This window comes from Pleurodeles waltl, chromosome 4_2 (assembly GCF_031143425.1).
Source record: "Pleurodeles waltl isolate 20211129_DDA chromosome 4_2, aPleWal1.hap1.20221129, whole genome shotgun sequence".
Taxonomy (NCBI): Eukaryota; Metazoa; Chordata; class Amphibia; order Caudata; family Salamandridae; genus Pleurodeles; species Pleurodeles waltl.
In genome coordinates, this window is record NC_090443.1 from 740634352 (window position 1) to 740658982 (window position 24631).

Below are 24631 nucleotides of genomic sequence, written 5' to 3' on the forward strand. Positions count from 1 at the left end.
CAGAGCAGGCTTTGTTTCTGGCCTTGGAGAGCACAAAGGCCCTTATCCCATCCGGTCAGAAACTTGTCTGCTAGTGGCAGGCTGGCACACTCCAGCCAGTCCTACACTAGATGATTGGGTAAAGTGTGCTTTTTAGAATAAATCCACACTGGCATCAGTGTGGGTTTATTGTGCTGAGAAGTTTGATACCAAACTTCTCAGCCTTCAGTGAAGCCATCATGGAGCTGTGGAGTTCGTAATGACAAACTCTCAGCCATGTATTTAATATGGCAACACTGCCACTTACAATGTCTAAGAATGGACTTAGACACTGTAGGGGCATATTGCTCGTGCAGCTATGCCCTCACCTGTGGTGTAGTGCATCCTGCCTTGGGGCTGTAAGGCGTGCTAGAGGGGTGACTTACCTATGCCACAGGCAGTGTTTTGTGTGCATGGCACCCTGAGAGGAATGCCATATCGACTTTGCTTTTTTCTCCCCACCAACACACACAATCTGCAATGGCAGTGTGCATGTGTTTGATGAGGGGTCCTTTAAGTGGCACAACACATGCTGCAGCCCTTAGGGACCCTCCCTGGCTACAGGGCCCTTGGTACCACTGGTACATTTTACAAGGGACTTAGCTGTGTGCCAATTGTGGAAACAATGGTACAGTTTTAGGAAAAGAACACTGGTGCTGAGGCCTGGTTAGCAGGATACCAGCACACTCTCAGCCAAGTCAGCATCAATATCAGGCAAGAAGTTTGGGTGTGGGGGTAACTGCAACGAGGGCCAGTTTCCTACAAGAGGGTAATCTTGAACGTAAACCTAATACTAGGTTTATCAGTATTTCATATGAAGCACAGGACTTGGTGAGAATAATTCTCTTCATATTTTAATAAAACTTGCACCTTGCTAGACAGGTACTGTGAGCCCACATGCATACATTTTCAAAGGTGCACTTACCATCTGTGTACCAATTTATTAATGTTCTTGTGTACAGATCAGCAGGCCACACTAATGTTACTGATTATACAGGATTAAACCTTTTTTCCTGATACACAGCCAGAGAGGCGTGCTAAATCATTGATAATGTGATGTTGCACATTTCACAGCCCACACGTGTTAACAGAAAGAACCACATTTTTGTATGAGGTCACAGTTGGTATCATGTGCTGCTTGGATTCAAATCCCATCCCCATCTGACACAAAGTCCAACTGTGCCCCATGAATCCAAATATTCATAAACTAGTCCCCTATCGAAATCGCTCCTTGGCCTTTTGGTGCGTGGTGAACATGGTAACCTCACACAGGAAGCTCCACGCCTTAGCACATCTCTGTGAGCTACTTACGAGCACGGATTTAACTTAAAGGTTGTGTATCAGTTAATGCTCTCTCGGTCGGGTCTGCATCAGTGACCGTGCAGTTTCGAATGCCAAAACTATCCTTTTTGGCTACACATTAGGTGAAGTGCTTCTTTTCCTTCTGGGTAAGGCCCCTTCAGTCATAGCTGCGAGCATGCTCAGCCCTAGGTTGAAAACGTGTTCGGCCTTTAACTACTCGATTGTCAATCCTCTTATGCATTGCAGTGAGATTGAAGTACATCCGGTGTAGCTCGTTCTGCTGGATTGATTTAAATGTAGCATTATCGAGATCTCGATCACATTCCGCACATTTCCCTCCGCTTCAGATGGTCACACCTGTGCCTTTGTTCAGCTCCTTTTCTCATTTCCTCTGGGCAGTTTAACATCCTTGTTGCCCTGTAAAGCAATACAGATCTTTGATATTTGATGCCCCCAGCTCCTAAAGTCGTCAGCTACACCAGGCTCGAGTCTTTTGTCGTTTTCACCAAAATCACACGAGAACTGAGGCAAAAATTCAGGCTCCAGTCCTGAGTGGGGGTAAAAAAACACAAAAGTGCAATTAAAGCAAACTGTTTTGGATTCACATAAGAGCATATTGTATTTTTTTATAGTAAAATTTTTCCTCTAGCGAACACAAATCATGAAATGTCTCTCACACTGCTTGTGCTGGAAAAATTGCCTTTTTCAGAGGTAGAAAGCAATTGATTAAGCTGGACACAGTCAACAAATCTCATTCAGGTTTCGCAATTAACTTTTACCGATCCTCTAAGTTAAAAGGTGGGATTCATTGGGTTATCAACTGAAGTGACTTTAATTAATGGGTTTGTAAAAAAATGTGCCTCTATGACACCAAAGGAAGTTATTTTCTGGTCACGTTAACTAGAAACTCGGGCTTTTTCAAGACATAACCCAAGTAAATAAGTTACCGAATATATTTAAAATTTGCAACTTTTTCTCAAATGTAAAAGATACTGACAGGATCGGTGCTTATAACTGAAATACATGTGATGATATGTTCCTGCAAAAAAACAATCTCCGTAAATTCTGAGAGTTTGGCAGTGGAGAGACTTCAAGACTTGTTCACATATCTCCCCGCTGATTTTAAAAGCGCGTCAAGAGCGTTCATAAGTGGAAAATAAACACCACACCCCTCCGTGTTCCTCCCCCTTCCTTTCTGTCCTCCCTTTCCTTAATCTTAACCCCCCTCAATGAATTCCCACCCCACCACCCTTGCTCACCTTTGTTTCATCTGTCTGTCCTCTCACTCAGCAGAGGTCAGTGTGAGGAATCTTTCTTTTTTAAACATGCCATACTGCATGGCGAGGGTGATCATTGCAGGTGAGAAGCTGTTTTTCCATCATCTAAGCCAGTGGTTCCCAACTGTTTGACTTCTGTGGACCCCTACTTTATCATTATTGGAACCCGGGTACTCCCAGTGAATTCCTTATTGGAATCCGGGGACCCCCACAGAGTCATTACTGAAAGCTGGGGACCTAATCTGTTAATATTATTTAATTTTCAAAGCAGCCGCGGACCCCATGAGGAGGCTTTGCGTACTCCCATGGGTCCCCGGACCACAGGTTGGGAACCACTGATCTAAGCTATTGCTTAAAGTGATCCTACTCCTGCGTTTTAAATCAGCACTTTACTGTGGTTTGATGATATCAGAATTACCCGGTTGACAGGGACATAACCACCCGTGAGGGCGCTCTAGTTACAGGTAGCATCTAACTGCCCAGAAGAAGCTCTCATTGTAGCCCAGAGGAAGGCGGATCAGTGCGATACATTTGAATAGTGTGACGAAGTGCACTGCGTGCCCTTCCACGTTCATCATGTACCTTGGGCCTTGGAGAAGGCCAAGTTGTTTTCTGCCTTGCCAGCACAGTTAAAGCTCAGAAGCACGGGAGAGAGAGTACCAGACTGTGGTGTCAGTGACATGAATCTCCTCCCTACTGCAGCATGCAATTGATGCTTGAGGGGATGCTCAGTGGTGTGCTTCGTGTGTTGTGTGCCTGCATTACCAACAGGAGCAGCATCTTCCACCTGCTAGCACGGAAACAGCAGGGTTTCCCCACATTGCTTTTCTTGACTTTGCTGTATCAGTCCCAGCAGGCTTGACTTGCTTCTTTTTAAGTTGCTGGTTAGCCTTCCAGGAAAGGCAAAGCCAGCTCCCCAGTTTTAGAACAAAATTCTATATCTTGTATTGTACTGTATTGCAACGTTCTGTGTATAGCTCACTGCCCCTGTGGCAGGAGCTGAAGTGCTCGCCTACACTGTGCACGATATGTGCTTGGAATTGTGTTGTATTAGTTTTGATCCCATGTGGACAGTACTTCCATGTCATGTGTGAGGACCACTGTGGTACAGTTTGGGGGTTATACAGCACAGGGCTTATGGTGTGAGAGATAAAGTGTGCAGTTTATGGTTTTCAGGAAGCTGGCACCTTTGTGCAGTTCTGCAGACCCCTTTAGTGTGATTCTTATCATCATAGTCCACTTAGCTGGTTACTGCATTGGATTGTACAGTTTGAGAGTTTTTGTGAAAAGGCTATGGTCCTGAGCAGGCTGAAGTTGGAGAATGGCTGTGAGATCTTCTGAGATTGGCTTTGTTATTATCATTCCATATCTGGTTGGCATTGTGAGATGTCAGAAAGCAGTCATAGTAGTAGATATTCAAATGGTGTTGTCTGGTGCGCTGACTTCAGTTCCTTTCTTACCACGCTAGCAGTGCAAATCTGGAAAGCTACCTCAGTCATTTTTTGACTAACTGTTTCAACCTTTTTGTCAACCTCTTTTGAACAGTTACTCTGTGTGCTAGGGACATGTCACCTAACAAACCTACAGGTTTAAACCTTGTGGGGAATGTCACAGGCAGATATCTGTGTCTGATCCCACTTGGTCTGTCCTTAGGGCCTGGGGTCAGAGCACGACTGTTGGTCTATGCATCCGAAGCGCCGACTGTCGGTCTATGCATCCGAAGGCGATCTGCAAGCCAGCAGTGAAGCTCCCAGCAGTGCAGCATAAGAAGGCCCCATATTTTTCACAGTCCCAATCCTGGTCTCTGACCTGGTCATCTTCAAAGTGTAAGTCGTCATCGATGTTGGGTAAGTCCAAGAAGCACAAAAATAAGTTGTCAAAATGTTCTTGTGGCTGGGTCCATTCTGCACCTCCCTGAATTCCCTGGAGCCAGAGTGACCCCTGCCCAACTTAGGGAGTTTTACAAAGCAATGCACTCAATCTTTTCCTGTGGAGCACCTTCAGGCCCCATGGAACCGTTATGTACCCCAGATGGGTTTCCGCTGGTGTGTCTACCCCAATGCCAGCTGGCCGTCTGCAACTGGTCCTGGATCCGGACTGACTCCAACCTCGAAGCCCATGCAACTGCCAGTTGCCCCACAGTGTCACCCAAATGTTACCAAAATCGCCCAAGGGCGCAGACCCCATCCTCCTGTCCACCTCCTAAATGGTGCTACCATGACGCTGTTCGGCGTCAATACTGGAGGTGCTCAGACCGCACCAACCATCTGGTTCAGACATGCTTCCTTTGTTCTTTGACAGAACTGGTAGACATTCTGACTATGGAGGTGGTGATGACAACAATGGCTCTGGGTTTCTAGACTCAGTTGAGGTACTCACCCTTTTCTACCATGAGGACAACTGGAATGAGGACATGGGTGATACCAGTGAACTGGACATGTCTCCAGATTCTGGCTTGGTCTCTCCTCTGAGACCTGTCATGGAGGAAGGCTCATCCTTCACCAAGGTGTTGAGAAGGGCAGCAGAGGCGCTCGACCTGCAGCTTCCCTCTGTGGAGGTCAAAACTAACATCCTGACTGAGGTGCTTAAACCAAGGTTAAGCTCTGCGCAGCCTCTACTCCCTTTCACTGAGCCCTCACGGACATTCTGCCAGATCCCTGGGCCAAACCACTTCCTTGAAAGCCTGGTGGTGTAGGCCTCAACTACCAAAGTTAACCCTGGCACATTCACTACCTTTCCACTGGACAGGGAATCCAAGAGGCTGGGCAATTTTGGGAAGAGGATTTTTACCTCCACCAGACTAGCGTTGAGGTCAGTGAACATGGCATGCCTCTGGGGCTAGTGGGCTACACCTTGTGGGACTTGTTGCGCAAGTGCTGCCCATGGTCCCGGAGGAGACCAGGGCTGTGTTGAACCTGGATGGCTGGGATGCAGTGAAGTTTACCATTTGATGCGGAGCCATTCTGGACACTGTACATTTCTGCGCGTACCCTCCAAAGCTGAGAGTCAGGGACGTTCGGGCTATGATCCTGATGTTTCAGTCTTGTATTTCGGTGAGACTGACTGAGGCTCCTGGGTATGATGGCTTCCTGCATTCTGCTGGTGTAGTAATCCAGATGGCAAATGTAGGCTCTATATTGGTACCTGAAGTCCCAGTGGACACAGCACCAAGGAGGGGAGTTCCTCAGGTCTGGTCCAGATTTTGGAGTATACTGGAAAAAATCTGCACTGGTTTTTGCTGAACCAATTAGGTCAATAGCAGACCCCTCGCCCTTCCCCTCTCAGAGCTGACAATGATGACTAATGTATCCCTTCTGGAATGGAGTGGCCATCTGGGGGAGTTTGGGATCAGAGGACCCTGGCCTCTGGCAGAGACAGAGGTCCATATCAACCTTCTAGAGCTGAAGGCTGTCTGCTGAGCATTGAAAGCCTTCCTTCCACCCATCAAGGGAAGGTTAGCACAGGTATACACTGACAACAGCCCTGCCTCGTGGTATTGCAACAAACAGGGCTGGATATTGTCGTGGACACTGTGTCAGTAGGACCTTCACCTCTGGACATGGCTGGAACATTCAGACTTCTTCCTCTTCGTGCAACACCTGGCGGGATCTCTGAACGCCAGGGCAGATGAACTCAGCAGTCACTGCTCTGTGACTTTGAATGGCGTCTGCAACCAGAGTTGGCACAAGGTATCTTTTGAGAATGGGGAGAACCATGGCTCGATCTCTTAACCTCCACCATGAATGCTCATTGCCAGCACTTCTGTGCGTTTGAGTTTCCAAAGCGGCTCTTGCTCAGAGACATGTTCTATTTAGAACGGAGCTCAGGACTCCTGGACTTTCGCTGATACCTTTCCTGCCCCAAGTTCTCAAGAAGATCTGGACCGACCAGGCCCATGTCATCTTTGTGGCTCCAGATAGAGCATGGAGAGTGTGGTATCCAGTTTGCCTGGGCATAAGTATCTGTCCTCTGATCAGGCTGCCCCTTGGGGAGTATCTCCTGTCGCAACAACAGGGCTGGGTCTTTCACCCAAACCTGTGCACTCTCCACCTTCATGCTTGGAGTTTGAGCATCATCAATTGAGTGTTTTGAATCTTCCTTCCGAGATCTGCAGTGTCATTCTGGTAGCCAGGTGCCCCTCAACAAAAACTATTGGGACTAGTTTGTGGCTTGGTGCTTCTCACAACAATTTACCCACTTTCTTCCTGTCTGGTGGAGGTGCTATTTTTTGTACTGCTGTTGGCCCTGCAACACCTAGCTCTGGGCACTTTTCTGCCATTTTGGCTGTTTTCACAGTTGCTGGATCGGCCTTCCCTGTTCAAGTCACCGGTTGTGGCACGTTTCCTCAGAAGCTTACATTTCTACTCTCCTATCCCTTTTGTTATGCCACAGTGGGATCTTACTTTAGTTTTGATGTATCTCTTGTTTTCCATTTGAACCCCTAACTAACTGTCCTCTAAGACATGACTATTAAGATAGTCCTCTTAGTGACTATTACATCGAGAGTCAACGAGCTTCAAGCTCTTTTAGTTAACCCTCTGTACACCAGCTTTTATCCAGATATACTGGTTCTTCGGACTCATGCCTCCTTTCTGCCGAAGGTAGTGACTCCCTTCCATGTCAGCCAAAGCTGACATTTTTTGCTCCACCTCATCCTTCTAAGGAAGAGGAGAGACTCCATTGCCTGGATCCAAAAAGTGCTGTGTCCCTTTACATTGATCACACCAGATAACACCGAGTGGACAATCATCTATTCACTAGGTTCGCTGGAGCCGCTATTGCATTTGTCTGTGGAGTGCCTTTCTTGGTTATCTGCCAGTCTGCTATGAGGGCGTCACTCCACACGTTCACAGAACACTACTGCCTGGATACCCTGTTGGGTTGAGATGGGCATTTTGCCCATTCGGTCTGCAGATTATGGATTTTTTTAGCCAGTTCATAGATCAACCTCTAGGGAGGTATGGCTTTGGTATTATTACAAGTTGAGGAATCTGCAGTCGGAAGTCTCAATCAGAAAACAGGTTACGCTTTTTCTAGTAGAGGCTCTAACGGCAGATTCTTCACAGACTCTCTCATTTTCCCCCTTCTGCAAATTCTGTTCTTCACCTGAAAGCTCCCACTAGAGTCTACACACTGGTAAAAAAAACTTCTGATGTGGATTTGCATTCTAGTCACACAAAAAAAAAAAATATATGTCAACGCACTGGTGTGGTGCTTATATAGTCACCGTTCATGTCACATTCAGAGCAGACAATGTCAGAGTGGAGCCGTTAATGCCATCTAACACAATGCAGAGGTACTGCTCAAGATTTACTGAATCCACTCTGATGCCTAGAGAATATTCTATGATGAGGAAACTGCGGTTAGATAACGTCTCTATCAGAAAAAGCATTACCAGCGGTAAGTAACTTTGTCATCATACAAATTCAATTAGGAATGCCGACACTCTATACTTCAGTTTCTTTATATTCAAGAAATAAAAAGATTCAAGGAATAATGAACAGGTGCAACAGAACAGCTGGTTGAATCCTTATATTCTTAGTAGTTATCACTTCGCTGACAAACAACCAGTTCAAAGGTCAACCAGCACGTGTCTTGCCCCTTAGTGGTGCGCAGGGGCTTTTTCAAGTCAGAGGGTTCACTTCAATTATTTATGGCGGTTCTCATTATGGCTGGGTGCTTCATTTAGGTTCTGATGTGTTCTTTGTAATGATAGGTCTGAAAAGTATAGTACCTATATGTTTCTTAAAATGTGTTTGTAAAAGTGTTTGAAATTGGCAAAGCGCTTTCCTTTATATTTCATGTGGTTATGTTGAACAGTCTAGTCTTGCAGTCTCCATGCCATCTTTGCCCATTTCAAGAAATAAACAAAGTCCTCTAATGAAGTTTTATTATTGACATTTCTATCAGAGAAGCCTAAGGTAATTGTTCAAATCTCCGCTAAACATTCACACACATCAGGACAAAGTTCCACCTCGGGTAAACTGTGACCCTTCCTCTTTTCCTTTCCCACGCTCACTAATTCAGTTCACCCGATAGTTCTCCTCACAGGAGATATCCAAAGGACTTCGCACCTCTGCCTGTAGAGGACAGCATGTATTATGATTTCTTCTTACTGCTTTGTGTCTTACCATCTGGAATTGTTCTGGAACTTAGACAAAAGGTAATGTATTTTTATGTGGCTAAAATTTAGCATTTGATTATCTGTGGACCGGTCACTGAGCCGCCTTAGAAAACCCACAGGGCTTCCCTAGCCTGGTAGATATAAGATGTAAGGGAGCATAGATTTGTCTGACTGCTGTTGATATGCAAAGCAGCATGGTCTTCAGTCCAGATCTTCACTAAGTGTTGTGGTGTGGCTCCTGGTTCAAGATCCTTAACAATGTCTATAGAATGTTTTCCAAGGTGTGCTTGCACTTTTCTGTTTTGCTTATTATTTTGTTTTTATTTGTCTTTTGAGGCTTAATTATTAACACTTTCTGTCTTCCAGATTGTGAAAGAGCATGAGCAGTGCATTTCAGATCAGCACCAGGATGCCCTCGAAGCAGGTCAGCAGGTTAGACAAGCAAAAGAGCAAATTCAGCACTTACAGTTGGAGCTGATGGAAACCCAGAGGCAGCTGGCTCAAGCACAAAGAGAAACCGATAGCCTTACACATGAACTTGAGGAAATAAACCTTATTTCTCGTGACAAGGTAACACATTCAGGATACTAATTTTTCTTTTAGCAGAAGTTCACATGTTGTGGCATGAAAATTGTAAGAGTTTCTCTAAAATTATATTTATAAACGTTGAAGGCATTTAAGAACTTGCTTACAGTGATGCGTACTGATACCATCAAAGTAGAATTACACTCCTTGCACGTAGTGCAGTGTTTTCCTCAAGCATAGTATGTTTTTCTGTTGGTCACAATACCCAGTCATCTAGCCATAATGCATAATTTAGCCCTAGTCCAAGCATAGCAATGTCCTCTGACCCCTAAAACGTGAGACCATCTATTTATAGCCAATGCTACCATACTCGTACGCAGAAAATACGCCAAATAGACAAAATGTAGGAGCAAATAATAAAGGTTATGCTGTTTTTAAGTAATCTATTTTTCAGTAGAGGACTACTGACCAGAACATTGAGGCAAACTTTTAGATCTGTAACATAAAAGGACGGACTCTGGACAGTGGTATACTCTTGACCGAAGTGATCAAACAAGTTATAATAAAGCAGGAAATTTTTATTGTGAACAGCAGATTGACCTTCTGAAACTTTGTATGTTAGCATTGGTACTTCTCACTCTAGCCATTATTTATGAGGGAACACATAATAGAGCTTAAGGCCAGATGGAGCATGATGGTACTTGAAAAGTTCCCAGGTATGGTAGGCTGTCCTTGATGCTCTTATTTCAGATATGGCTATTAGAATTTTCAGCTGTCTCATAGAGCTCTTGCCATCAATGTGAAATAGAGACGAGGGCGACAACCCTCAGTTGTTGTTCACTGAAAGTGCCATTCACGTTTGGATCAGCCTACATTTCAGCCACTGGTTGTTGTAAATGTCTTTCATGACATAAGGTTTTTTCCCCCTGCATAGGTGTAGGACATTCCTCTATTTAAATGGTCACACCCAGGTTTTTTGACTGTTGCTTCTGGTTTTTCGACTCAGAGGACATTCAGGCCTGATAACCAGACCTCAGTGCCAGTTCCCTGACCCCAAAAGGTGAGTGTTAGGGTGGCAATTTCCAATTGGCACTGGCAGACGTACCTGTGAGTTCCTAGTAAATGGTAACTCTGGGGCCCAGGGCCTGTGAGTTAGTCACCCCAGGGATTGCAGCACTGGTTGTGCGACACTGGGTGTAGCAAAGGTAAGATGAACCTCCAAGTCCACCACTGCAGAAAGGAAGAGCAGTTTTGAACAGGACTTCACCTGATGAACCTGGTGGCTAGCAAAGCAGAGAAACCACGCCTGCAGTGGCGTGCTCAAGAAGAAGTCATCTCCAGAGCTCAGCTAAAGCAAAGACTCTAGGGTTCAATTGGCTGACCTGTTCACAGCACAGAGCCACAACAGCTGAGAAGTCTTCTCTGGCAAGTTGGTAGCCCCTCATCTTTAAGCCCCTATCATGCAGCACCTGAGAGAAGGACCCAGTGTTCGAAGCTGCACCAGAGTGCACTGAGCCCAGGAGAGTAGCCAGGGTGCAGCTTGGTCACCCAGATGCCGAGTTACTGCCCAGGGAAGGATTTGGCTGTGATCCCGATACTGGGTGACCTAAGTTCTACCGGCACTGAAAGAACTTTGAGGTCTGTTGACCCTGTGACCAGGACAGCCTCACCCCTTCCGTGGACAGAGGAATAGCTGCAGGAAGAACCCCACCAGTGCGTTGCATTCACAGCTTCCTTGAGCATCGGCAGCATCCTTCATCTCTTGCATCAGGACCATTCCATAGGAATCCATTGTAAAGGGGAGAAAGTGCCTGGAACTGCCTGGAGACTGCTTCACCTTTAAAGGTAACTGACTCTGAGGGCCTTGCTAGTCCTATTGACTGACTGTTTACTGGAATTGGTCGCCTGAAGTGACTCTTAAGTGACCGCAAAACAACTAGCCCAACGTTTTGGTGAGAAAAGTTTCTAAATGTTCCAGGTTGAGTGAAATGCTTTGATTTACTGTACCTTGTAAGTTCTATATCTTCGGAACCCTCTGCTGGGTTTTTTTTCATTGGGGTGTCTAAAATTACATAAAATACAGTCCGTTTTTATAAATTGATGTCACATTTCATTGGTGTATTGCTGATTTCTTCAGTTGTGTTGGTGCTGTTCAAATACTTTACACTTGTTCCTTTGTGTAAGCGTTGCTGCTCAGAGCCACTGCTACCCAAGTTTGAGCTGAAGGTCTGACAAACAAAACCTTCTGGCCCTAAAGGGTGTGATAAGTGTATTACAAGGTGAGGTCGCACAACCATACCATGTAATACACCCTATTGCCTTACAACAGGCATACTTCTATTTTATTGGTGCCCCCCCCCCATTGTTATGAATCTGCATAAGGAGGGATGCAGTATTTTACCATGCATCACTTCCTGTGGGTGGCATTATCTCTGCCAAGCTGCCACCCGTATGGATCAATCACCCAAAGGAAGCTCTTCATGGTCAACAAGTAAACACGAAAGCAGTTTGTGTGTGCCTTTTAAATATAAGTTGCATTTCTTTATATTAATATGCAAATGCTCTGCTTCCAAGTTTAATTGTTAATCATGTAAAATGACTCAAATTCACTCAATCTGCTAGGTTGTATCCACATTTCGGAGAAGGCTGCAAAAGACCTGCAGTGATGGCTGCTGGACCGCGATTGGGTCACTAGCAGATCGCTTTGCTTACCCCACCCAGATTTAATAGTGATGACAGATGCATTACTTCAGGTTGAGGGGTGGCATCTGGGAGAGGTGGAAAACAAAAAAGGCCTCTGGTGGAGGTTCGACTATAGATCACTTTGTTGGAGTTGAAGGTGAGTCAATTGCCATTCAAGGCCTTCCGGCCTACCATCAGAGGGAGGCTGGTCCAGGTGCTTATGGAAATCAACACCACCATGTGGTACTGCAACAAGCATGGTTTGGGGGGGTCTTGTGTCATGTTCCAAAGGGTTCTGTTCCTCTGGAGGTGGCTGCACTGCTAGGGAATTTGTCTGGTGCTAGACCAGCGGGCAGTATCTCTAAATGCAAAGGCAGATTAACTTAGCCACGTTCATCATTGTGGATAACCTGGTCTTGATAATTTTGCCATTGCCGAGAACGCTCAATGTCTGCACTTTTGCATGTTGAAGTTCTAAACAACACATGCTCTCTGGAACTCATTCTGTCTAGAGGGGAGCTCAAGACTACTATGTGCCTTCCCTCTGCTGCATGTTCTGCCTTGAAGTTCTGAAGAAGATCAGAAACGACCTGGCCCATGTAATCCTAGTGGCACCAGATTCGGCCAGAAGAGTGTGGTACCCGTAACTTCTAAGCATGAGCATCTGCCCTCCGATTAAGCTGCCGTTTCATGATGATCTTCTATTAACGCAGCAAAGCATGGGTCTCCACCTAGACCTTCCTGATTTACATCTCCATGCTTGCAGACTGAGAGGCGGCATCTGACCTCCTGAGGAGGTTGTCATCTTGAAGGTGAGACATGTCTAGGAAATTGATGTGCAACAGTCATTGGGATCAATTTGTGACTTGGTATGGGACCCACCAAATTGATCTCCGCAAGCCTAGTTGTCTGAAGTTTTGGTGTTTATTTTGTTCCTGGCCCACCAGGACTTGCTTCGGGCCCATTAAAGGCTATTTGCCTTTTTTTTGATCTTCACTATCTAAATTACCTGATGGAGATGTCTCCAACATTAATATCCACCAACACCCTTTGTTATGTCACAGTGGGGCTTGAATTTGTTTACTTTTGTGATGTGCACCCCTTTTGAGCCTCTGCACAGTTGTGCTGTGAGATGTTTGACGATGCAAATGGTCTTTCCCATCACCATAACATCAGCTAGGTTGGTGAACAAGAGGCAGGCTCTTTGTGTCAACCCACCTTATACAGTATTCTTCCCAGGGAAGTTGGTGTTGAGTACACTAAATTACTTTCTGCCATAAGTGGTCACTCCATTTCATATTAAGCAGGCTATCACCCTTTCGGCATTCTATACTCCATCCCACTCTTCTAAGGAGGAACATAGACTCTAGTGTTGAAGGCACTCTTTGCCATCAAAAAGACCTCCTGTAGCTATCTGTACACTGGTCATGCCAATCTGCCAATGGGCTCTATGTCTGAGGTCATGGTATGCCTAAAAACGCAGCTGACGTCATTGCGAGTGGGTGGCACTTATATGTGGCTCCGCTTATCATTACGGAGCAGAACACCACCAGCTTGGAACTGCACTACTCTGCCTTCCAGCAGGAGAGCTCTGCTTTGAATTTTCCAGGTCCAGTCTGGCGCCTGGGGTGTTTTCAGAATGTAAGGAATCTGACGGTATATAGAGTATCAACCAGAAAGATTGTTACTGAAGGTAAGTAACTTGTTCTTTTGCCTTAGCTCTCCTTAGTATAGTTATCAAAATAATACAGTTTTTAGACTTTGTATAATTCGCTTTAGTTTAGGTCTACTACTAGAAAAGCTAGCACATGCAATTGAGGGGTCTCTATCACTGAGTTTCATAAAGTGGCTGAGTTGTTGGTAGGCAAAGAATGGTGAGTAATCTGTGACCCCCATTTTATAATCTGATTTCTGAAGTTGATATTTAACTTAATAAGCCATCCCAGGAGATTTCCAAGTAGTGGCATGCAACTAGATATGTAAGCTTGGAACTAGTCACCTGCAGAAGAACTCTGCAGTAGATATGTAAAATCATGGACATCTTTCTCTCTTGCTCATAGTTTAACATGCAAAGCATGTTTATTCTGCTGTTTCTTCTATCAAATGTTCCCCCTTTCCTCATACCAGTACCTCTTTCCAAGCCGGTGTCTCTTTTTTTGCCTGCATTATCTTTTCACCTTATACATTCTTTAGGTCTGACGAGAAATGGTCTCTCAGATCTTCCTTCCAGTGGCCAAGGGTTCCCAGGGCTGGACAGCATGCACCATGTTCTGCCTGTGCAGTTTGTGCGAGGTGCCATACCAATCACTGTATCAACTGAGACGTAATCATTTATTTATGTTTGTAAAGAAATGCTCATATTTATTATTTTACATTGCAAAGCAGCAGTGGTTTACTGAGTTTGTAAATAAAACATATTGCATAAAGAATACCTTGCTCCTTTGTGTTGTGTTTGATGACAGGGAAGCGGGTGAGGAAGGAACATGAATGCCTTCATTCCCAGATGCATCTTTTTCTCCATTCAATCTAGCAGCAGCTCAGTCATTATTGTTTTCCCGGTTCCTTCCTCCACACCTTTTGCATTCATTTCTCCCCATAAACATTGAGGGATCACTTCAGATGCTTTACATGTAACGGCTTTTACATCTTTTAAAGAACAAAATGATTTCCACTTCCAGGTCGCAGTTCAAACTCACTTCCACTAGGAAAGGCAAGCAAATATCACTAAACCTGCAAAGACATGAAGAAAGAAGGTTTTCGAAGTTTGAAAATAAATGCACAAGTCCTCCTAACAAACCACATGGTTAATTTCAGTAAATTGATGACTGTAATAAATATCTTGAGCCTTCCAAATGGTTCTTAATCATTTTTCTGATGGATGATTGGTACCATCATTTCTTCACCTTAGAATGCTCCCCGGGTGCCAGACTGGATTCTGAGAATTTTGTAGCAGTGCTCCAGGGCACTGATAGGTGGCACCGTACAGCTCTTTATTGACCATGCTGCCTCAGAAGTGATGGAACAGAGAAGGTGCTACTCCTGCGTGCTGCCATCAGTTAATTTGTTTCCTCAACTTCGGATGTGGATCCGGATCTCTGCTCCCACGTTGTCAGTCTTTCTACATCTCCTAAAATGCCTCTTGCACGGTGTACTAGGAAAAATGTCCCCCACTGAAAACTGGACCCCCCACCAAAAGCAACAGGATTCAAGCCCTGCAGTGACACGAAGAAGCAGATATCTGCCACAGCCCTCCATGAGATGTGCCTGGGTTACAGACACAAGTTGTGTGATAAATTCGCTCTAACACACTCAAAGACGATTCAAGACCAGAATGCAGTCTGTCCATTGAGCTGATATACAAATGTCCGTTAGGACATAGCCACTGAGATCTTGCCATCTGTTTTGGAGAACCTCTTTGGCTTAGACAATCCATGACAGGCAGGACATGGCCAAGTAAGTCATCTGCGTAGGCTTGGATACCACAGACTACATTGGCAAGGTAGTCAGTACCAGTGTTGTACTTCATTGACACACCTGTGTGAGATTGACCGGATTTTCTGGCAATGTACAGTTGTTTGACGGGTCTCACCACTTTGCAGAAAAAATGGCCACTGCTTTAGAACACTTTAAAGATAGCAGAGGTTCAGCACGTTCCTTTACGCTGTTGACCCCTACAAATTACTTTCCCCTCCTAGTCAGGAAATATAGCGGCAATCCAGGGGGGCTGGCATTCAGGCACTTCCATGTAACTGATGCAGCAGACAGTTAAGTTCAGCCAGATGCAGACAAGGAAGCGTGTAGGCTAACAGGACCACCAGTGCTCTAGCTCCTCAGCTGCTACAACAGCCAACAACTCACTTTAATTTGCCCTCAGTAGTGCATACTCAACTAAAGGAGAGCAATATCTATCACTTCTTCCCCGGTTGGTGATCCATCACATTAAACAGATGGGTCTTGCAGATTGTCCAAACAGGCTATTCCATACCTTTTCTCTCCTTCCCTCCCAAACTCCCTCCCACTCCAGAACTAATTTCACAATAGGATCTGCTGGTTTCTCTCTTAAGAGTGCCATAGAAAGATTACCAAAGCGAGCTACTTCCTTGCCCTGGAAAAGGACAGGAGGTTCAAGCCTATCTTGGACCTCCTACCCCTGAACACCTTCCTGCGGAAGGACAAATTAAAATTGCTCATATTGGCTTACATTCATTTTGCACTGGACCCAGAAGACTGGACTGTGTCCTTGGGCTTGCAGGACGTGTATTTTCAAATACCCATCCTGCAGTCCCACTGGCATTACCTGCATTTCAAGCTAGACAAGGAACATTTTCAGTTTCCTGTGATTCCCCCCTTTGGGTTCACCAGCACCTCTCATATTTTCACAAAAGTGATGTTGGAGGGCCAGGTTCACATTAGCCTATTGGATCTGAGGGCCATTCATCTGGCCCTGCCATCCCATCGAGAAAGGCTGGTGCATGTTCTCATGGATAACACCAGTGATATGTAGTACTGTAACAAGTAGGGTGATGTGGGGCCCTGGGTCATGTGTCAGGAGGCTTTGCATCTCTTGAGGTGGCTAGAGTGCTAGGACAACTTCCTTTTTGCCAACCACCTGGTGGGGGTCCTTGAATACCTGATCGGACATATTGAGCAGATACTGTCTGGCAGATTGAGTGGCACCTACATACTGAGGTGATATATAGCATCTTCAACCACTAAGGAGATCCCTGGCATGCACTGAGGAGAACCCTGGCTAGATCATTTTGCCACTGTTAAGAACATGCAGTGTCCACAATTTTGCACGTTGACGTTTCCACCAGATTGCACATTAGGAGACCTATTTGATCACAGGACGTATGTACACCTTCCCACCACTACCTCTCCTGCACCTGAAGAAGTTCAAGAATGACCTAGTCATCCTAGCTGCCAAGGATTTATCCAAGGCAATGTGAAACCTGGAAATCGTGAGTAAGAGCATCTGTCCTCTAGTTAGGCTACCATTTGAGTATGACCTTATGTTTCTACAGCAGGGATCGGTCCTCCATCTGAATCTATGGAACTTTCACCTCAGTTGAGGAGTGGCAGTTGACTACTTTTGATTTGCCACTTGGGTTGGCTGTCATCCTCGCCATCAGACACCCCTCCAACAAATCCATCTGTGATGGGCCTTAGGACCAAGTTTCTAACCTTGTGTGGTGCTAAAGACACTGACCTCTTACCTTCAAAGTTGTTCGACATCCTTTTGTTTGTTTTGTCTTTAGCCCAGAAGAACCTTGCAAAAGGCATTGTAAAAGGTTATTTATCCGCCCTTTCTGACTTTCTACGTTTGCTTAACAAACTGTCTTTGTTTAAATCAGCTGTTATGATGAGGTTTATTAAAGGTTTGACAAACATGCTCCCTCCCACACTCTTTCTGATGCAACAGTGGGGCATTCCTCTTGTGTACACCTTTGGAGCTTATGTATAGTTGCTTGCTACATCTTTAATTGCAATTGCGTAAGCTTATCATGTGAGTGAACGGCAGCCCTACACCACCTCTTTTCAGATAAAATTGGTGTTCAGGACTCGGGTGACCTTCTTGTCAAAAAGTGGGACTCCCTTTCATGTCAGGCAGTCGATCACTTCACCAGTGTTCTTTCCTTCCTCTCACTTCTCACAAAAGGAGGAGAGGCTATATCGGTTGGACCCCAAAAGGCCTTTGTTTTTTCCTTTGATCATACCATGGACCGTTGAGTGGACAATCAACTTTTTGTGGGGTTTTGTGGATGGACCTCTGCATTAAAATCTGCTAAGCACTGGCCATGAGGCAACCTTCGTATAATCTGAGAGCCCATTCTGCCAGAGCCAAGGCCACTACCACTACGTTGGCATGACGAGTGCTTGTCCCAGATATTTGCCAGGCTGAGACATGTGCATCAATGTATATATTCATAAAACACTTCAGTAGTGAAAGACCAGTTCGGCAGGACAAACACTTCACCATTCAGTACTGCAAGACTTTTTAGTCTGAACCCACTCCACAGGCCCAACACCTTGTGTAGCTAGTGCTTTGTTATCTATTCTAAGGTTAGAAATCTGCAGTTGGAAGTGTCCATCAGGACAAATTTGATAACGTTCTTTCTGGTGGATACTCCATCTAACTCTACTGCCGTCCCACCTCTATTGGGTGGCTTTTTTTAACATCTACAAAGGAACCACATTAGTATTCAGCACACTGCTACCAACAGTTCTTTACACTGTGCTCAGAGGGTGCAAAAAGAGAAAAAACAAGAAACTGACATCGGTGTGCAGGGTTGGCACCGCACTTACATGCAGCTGTACTCAGTCACTTCCAGGGCTCTGTATAGTCAGTGCAGAGCTGGACAGCGCCACTAAATACTGCTTCAGAATTCTCTGGATCCAGTCTGGGGTATTTTCTAGAGTGAGGAATCTGCTGATCGATAAAGTATCTACCAGAAAGTGCATTACAGAAATTAAATAACTTGTTCATTTTGGTAGTAGAGATGAGAGAATTTCACTGAATTGGAGAGAATCTGTAAATTGATAAGGTTTTCGTTTCTTTCAAGGTGTGTCTCACAGATGCCTCAGTCCCTGTTTGGTCTTAACTTTAATTTCATTTGAATAACCAACAGTAATTAACCTCAATAGCAATTACATTTTGTAATTGGTGTAGTCTAAAAAGAGCATAGAACACCTAGTAACATTTGAGTTCTTTATTCTAGCTCTTCTATGCAGCAGTCCAGTAGTACCAGCTAAAGATTGCAACTGCTAAGTAGGCTTGGGAGGGCAGCAGTCTAAGATATTCTTAGGCATAGTGGATTGTCTTTGTTTATCACAGAAACACATTCATTGCCTTGTCTACATTTCTACAAAGTGTAGCTAAAAGTAATACAGAGTAGCTTGAAATACGTAGACCAACCAGAAAAATAATCATCTTAATAAGATTGTGACAACTATAAGGAAGAGTGAGAGATTATGTAGCTTCTTAGGTTGATTGATCTTTTCTTGAGTAGGGGTTCAAAGTTAATCGTCCAGTTCCACTCTGGATTAAAATGTAGTTCCACCCCCATGTTATCCACCTCCTATTGTAAATGTTTATTTGGGAAGATAAACTGCAAAGAAATACTTTTCAACCATACTTTATTTGTTGCCCAAGTATTTCCCAGAATTCACTTCTGTTCACTTAGTGGCTGAAATAGTAGCTGCTTGGGCACCTTTATTGATGGATTGTCGTCGGGAAACACAAGAATCTGTTTAAAAAAAATAAATAATAATTGTTGTGAGGCCTTCTTGTGCCCCCTCTGGTTATCCATCTTAGTTTAGTTTTACATTTTATATTTTACACGTTTTAGGCTGACATCCCTTTTTATCAATGACATTTTACACACTTATGCTTGCATGATATTATTCTGTACATGTTGCTTGTTTTCAGAAAACCTTTCTCGCTGTGTAATCTGTACACTCTGCTCAAGGCTAGGAACACAGAACAAGATATCCTAGTGCTTGTGTTGCCCATTCAGAGACAGCTTCTAACATCTTGAGAGGTACATCTCTAACACTGTGTGGTTTGGATTATACAAACAGTGCACTGACCTACAGGGGTCAGAGAAGCATTCCAGCCACTACTGTCCTGGAGGGAATCCTGTGTTTGAGATACAGCTCTGCTGACACTGGTCTTCCATCTTGAAGAGGATTGCCAACTTCACTCTAGACTGACTCAACTCTCTAGATATGTGGGTCTCAGGCAATCCTCCTAGATGAGGCAGAGTGTACACCCGCTATGCTTTCAGAGTATAGGTAGCAATGGGTAGGAAGATATAGATCTAAGATTACCATTGTTAGATTGTTAATTATTTTCACCATGTTAGTAGCGCTAGTTTCTATGCTTTGTTTCCCCTGCCAAATAATTGCATCTTATTCTCTGTGTTAAAGAATACAATTGTTTCAATAAATGTTTGAAAATCTTTATTTGTATCTTTCTTGTATTTATCCTGGGCATGCACAAGCAAAAAACAAAAGGGTAAGATCTGTTTTGAAGTTTTCCTTTGGTTTCAGTATGTCATGTTCAGGGTTGCTGAAATCATCTGTTGGGAAGGTTGGTGGTTCAGGTGGAGTACTGTGAGCTAACTAGGTATTGGGTTGACAGTTTCTGATGGTGTAGATGAACTCAGTCCTCTCGCCCTGAAGTTCTGTCACCCTTACACGTAGTCCTATCTTTTTAGTGGGAACCGTATAATGTTTCTCCTGTTGAAAAGGACGTGATGAGCAGTGGGCACTTACTTGCATGAATTAAATGTTAATGCGTAATCTTTCAGCACCAACATGTTCTCACAGGAACTAATTCATATGTAAGCTGATTGCCTTCATTTCATACTTTGATCATATTAAGAAACCTATTTAAGAAGTGAAATTTACAGATGACAGCTTCAGAAAAACCCAATTCACCTTGTCGAAAACACTTTCAGCGTCGAGGAGGGCCATGGCAAGAGAGTGGCCTTGAGTTGTCTGCTTTATGGAATAATGACATCATTTGGTTGATGCTGCTTTGTAGTCTAACAACTGCCTACAAATTCATGTTGTTCTGTGGACACTAACTCAATGAGAGCAATACAGTCTTTTGCAAAAGTATTTCCATTTACATTTTTTGCCAAATGAGATACAGTGAATGCAGAATTTAAGGTACTTTTTTTCGTCAGTAGCACTCCCTCATTGTTTCAAGCATACAAGAACTCTGTTTTTTAATTGCACTACTGGAACCTACCAAGAGAATGAGGAACAGAACATCATGACATTTGTTATAGAATTCAGTCAGCAGAAAGTTATCCTGACAGCGGTACTATTCAGTATCTTAGAAAGTTCTTAGCATAACAAAGAGGGGTGGCTAGCCCTGCTGCATATTTGTCCCTTTACCTGTAAGGTACTTGCACGAGAATCTTCTAAAATAAGAGGTTTTTTTCTGGATGGTGGTGCTTTGATAATTTACTTAATACTCAAGTACTTCCTTTGTGTATGTGAGCACAATGTTCCATCACCCTCATTTTAGTTCTGGGTAATACTTCTGTAGTCATTTGCTATGATGCACATTGGTCATATTAATATGATTGTCCTGACTTTTTCATATATTTTGCTGACAAGCAGATTACCAATAGCAGTAGTTTCATCTTTTCATATCCCTAGTTTTAAAAATGTTTTTTTTTTTTACATTTGCAGTAGCTACACCTTACTTCCTTCTCACCACTGTCTTCAAAGCTTTCAGACAAAAACAACTGTGGGTAGTCAGTTAAAATTTACGAATTGATGTTGGCTCTTAAGGTGGCTTAAAACCCAGTCTCTTAGCCACCCTTCAGTATAAGTCTAACATCTGTAAGGAAAATCACAAATAATTTTGTCATAAGACTATCTGTAGCATAGTCCGAATGTGTAATTTCACCCGTTGTAACTTGGGCTGTGTGAAAATATCCACTTCTGCACAATTCTGTTTCTTGCTTGTCCCTGTCTGATCGATCAAATTGCATTTTGATTCTGTATTCTATTAAAATTGAACCCCAGTTAACCGGTCCTAAATATGTTGAGATTTTACCTGTTTATTTAGACTGATTTTCCATTTTGGAGTCATAAAATGAGCAGGCACTGAAGTATCTTCCTTAAATGTACTCTGCAGGGTTACCCCCTTGTCACACAGGGCAATGACAGTCTGCAGATTATGACTGGGTTGGGACAAAGTCGACCATACAGTGGCCATACAATGTGATTATGTGGCACAATAGTTCGCCCTGGATTATTTAAAGCCCCCCTGGGCTCTGTAAGTCAAGGTGCGTGTCTTCCCGGCAGAAATTCCAAATGCATCGATCTCGGGTGATGGAAAACTTCGCAGTGCTTGCTGGGATTGTCAGTCTCTGCTCTAAACACAACAACGGCTGCAGCACTGGCTGATTGTGGGTCCTGACCAGAATGCATGTTCACCACAGATCATCTCTAATTTTACTAGTGGGTACTTTCACACAGACCCAATGTTAAGGAACTCGTGTGCATGATCTAATTATTTGCTAAAAGTGGAAAAATACATTGCATGAAGAAGGTCTGGTAAAAACTGAGCTGTGAGGCACATCGTTGAGCTCCGTCTGTTCTCGGTGGGCAGCGACTAATGAAGGACAAGAGAGAGCCTTTGGCCCAGTGCGGACTCTTTGCCTTTTGAAATGTGGAGTAGCCAGAGGAAACAGGCTGAAGGAACAAAGGTAACGATCAGGAATGCATTTGGTGACCTTTTTCTTGAAGGTAACCAGGTGTAATGCCGTGGGTTTGAAGTTAGATGTAGTCAGAGAACGTACTGTAATGTCTCTTTGTTGTGAACTAATGAATCTTCAGATTATTCCAGGAGTGGAAGGAGTAGCCATTAATGTTTGTAATTGGTTTTCTATAGAATCAGGGTTGCGTTAATGGAAGTCTTGTCACAAGGGTCTTAGAAGACTATGTGGACAAAGTTCTTGACATTGTAATTCGACAGGTTTGATCGGTTTATTACCGAGTTAGTTTTATTGGTAAGGAAAAGATGGGTGTTGCTGATGGCTGTGTTAACGCGTCCCTTTATGTTAATTTATCACACATTAGGACTCGTTTTAGGCCAATGAATCTTGTGACCCAGTGGAGAGACACCGTAGGACGAGATAACTGATCAGTATGTCAAGCAATATATCAATAATATCATCAATATTTATCACCTCAATGCACTTAACTTTGGATAAAGACATTAATCAAATTGTCGACGCAACCATGACCTTTCAGTCATGAATAACCACACCTTTTGATAGAATTTTATGAATTTTATTCCCTATTGATTACAATCTACGAGCAGAAGAGTTAATCTCAATACCAAAAAGCATAAGAGCATAGTCACAATATGGTAACTGTGATAAGATTTCAGTAATGTAAGAATCACAAACATAAGAACATAGCACGGCGTGAACATAGATTAGGTTACAACAAATATCATATACGTCTCAGTTCAGCAAAGCGTAACGTCAGTCATTTGTCTATTTGCGTCAGTCAGAGTGAATTTCCTATCCTAACCACTAATTAGCATCCGCATGTTGGGCTTCATGCAAAACAATTTAGAACACCAATTTAGAAAAACATCTAGCTATGGTCTCTATCAAAAGAGCAGTTGGTACCTAGAACGGAAAAGCAAACAGACAAATTACAAATTGCATTGTCATAATTACCCTCCAAGGATTAGATCAGCACACAGGATCAGTCTTCGTCTTCAGGACATCAGTCAAAACGCCATCAGTCTAAACTCGTCTAAAGGACAGGGGACACATCCCTCATAAGGAGGAGAAGTGTAAAAGGGCAGTCTATGGGTCGAGGATGATTTAATAAGTCTCAAAGTCACCGAACAGAGTGACAGAGTTTCTGGATAGAATCAATACCATTCCCTACCTAGTTCTGACGACTCTTCTGTGACATGGGTTTTTATCCCTTTTTCGTAATACCTTCCCCCAAAATTCTATTGGACATTCACTATACCCCACTATCTTTAACCTATCAAATTATACATTAGGTAATTCCTATTGTCACCCCACGATAATTCATAACATTTTGATTGGTCTTCATAATTGACGCCTTCGGAGGTGGCACATCCGGGGGGTTACTTCACCGTTTGGCACGTCTTCTCGGGTCATGAGTTCCTTTGTCCATGGTTTAACGTCCTTGTACACTACATTAATCTACTTTTGTTTCAATAGTGTATTAAAACTCATACTAAAGCAGCAAGCATGCGGATGAGAACAGAATCTGTGTTGATACATAGAATGAAGAAAAGGAACATTTGCAGGGTCATGGCCCTTTGCGAGTCAGCACACTGAAAAACAGGAAAATGCTTTTAATATGAGAGCTAGGCAGCTAAATCCACAGCTCACGCTAACTTAAAGCCTATAGGATTTTTAATGCAATATCGTAAATACTAATATAAGCTTGATTAATCATAATGCAAAAATTTTACTCATAATTGTCAGTTCGTATACACAATGGTAACTTCACATATCATAGTCATAATTCAAATGCACGTTAAGCAAATCACTAATTATTGTTGTTTTCTATGCAGCATCGTTAAGCATTGGTATAAGCATTTCATTTTTAGTATATGTAATATTTTGAACTATGCTCTCTCAGCTGCAGTGTAACGGAGATGTGGCCCGAGTCATTACCAGTGGGGTGAGATTAATTTAAGTGTTTCAGCCGTCACTTTTTGGTAAACTTCAGGACTTGGAGTAAATGGCATCGAAGTTAGCATGCAAAGGTCCACAGAACAGCCGCCTGCCTCTTCCGAGACCTCTTGACCCCAAGTGGAAACTGGGCTTTTCAATTCCATGTCAGTTACCGCCCCAACTCATGGGTCGTTAACTGATCACTGGGTATTAACCGCAGTTGTGGTGACTAACGATTGATCCATATCATTCCGAATCAGATAGGAGGGAAGGCACTTTAGACTTCTGCTCCTATTTAGAGATCGGAAAGGGTGGCAGTAGTTAGCCTGCAAATCACAAATATTCCTCACGCTTGCAATTTATCTTTTCTACATTGCATAATATTCTTTAGCAGTTGCAAAACCTATCATTTTGCGAATCACAGGCTTTAGGAGTGAAAAATAGTCTTGTGCATCGTACCCAGTCCCTAACTACCCAAAAATGGTTTTGAATTCCAGAGTTTG

General features: G+C 43.6%; 1 protein-coding gene across 4 annotated transcripts in view; it reads left to right on the forward strand.

The window, feature by feature from the left end:
• CCDC18 (coiled-coil domain containing 18) overlaps positions 1 to 24631 on the forward strand; it is a 574107-nt gene that overhangs the window by 499995 nt on the left and 49481 nt on the right. For all 4 annotated transcript variants that reach the window (XM_069232377.1, XM_069232374.1, XM_069232375.1 and 1 more), the window contains one exon: positions 9088 to 9291. In XM_069232377.1, coding sequence (XP_069088478.1) covers positions 9088 to 9291 — 204 coding nt within the window. The remainder of the gene's footprint in view (positions 1 to 9087; positions 9292 to 24631) is intronic.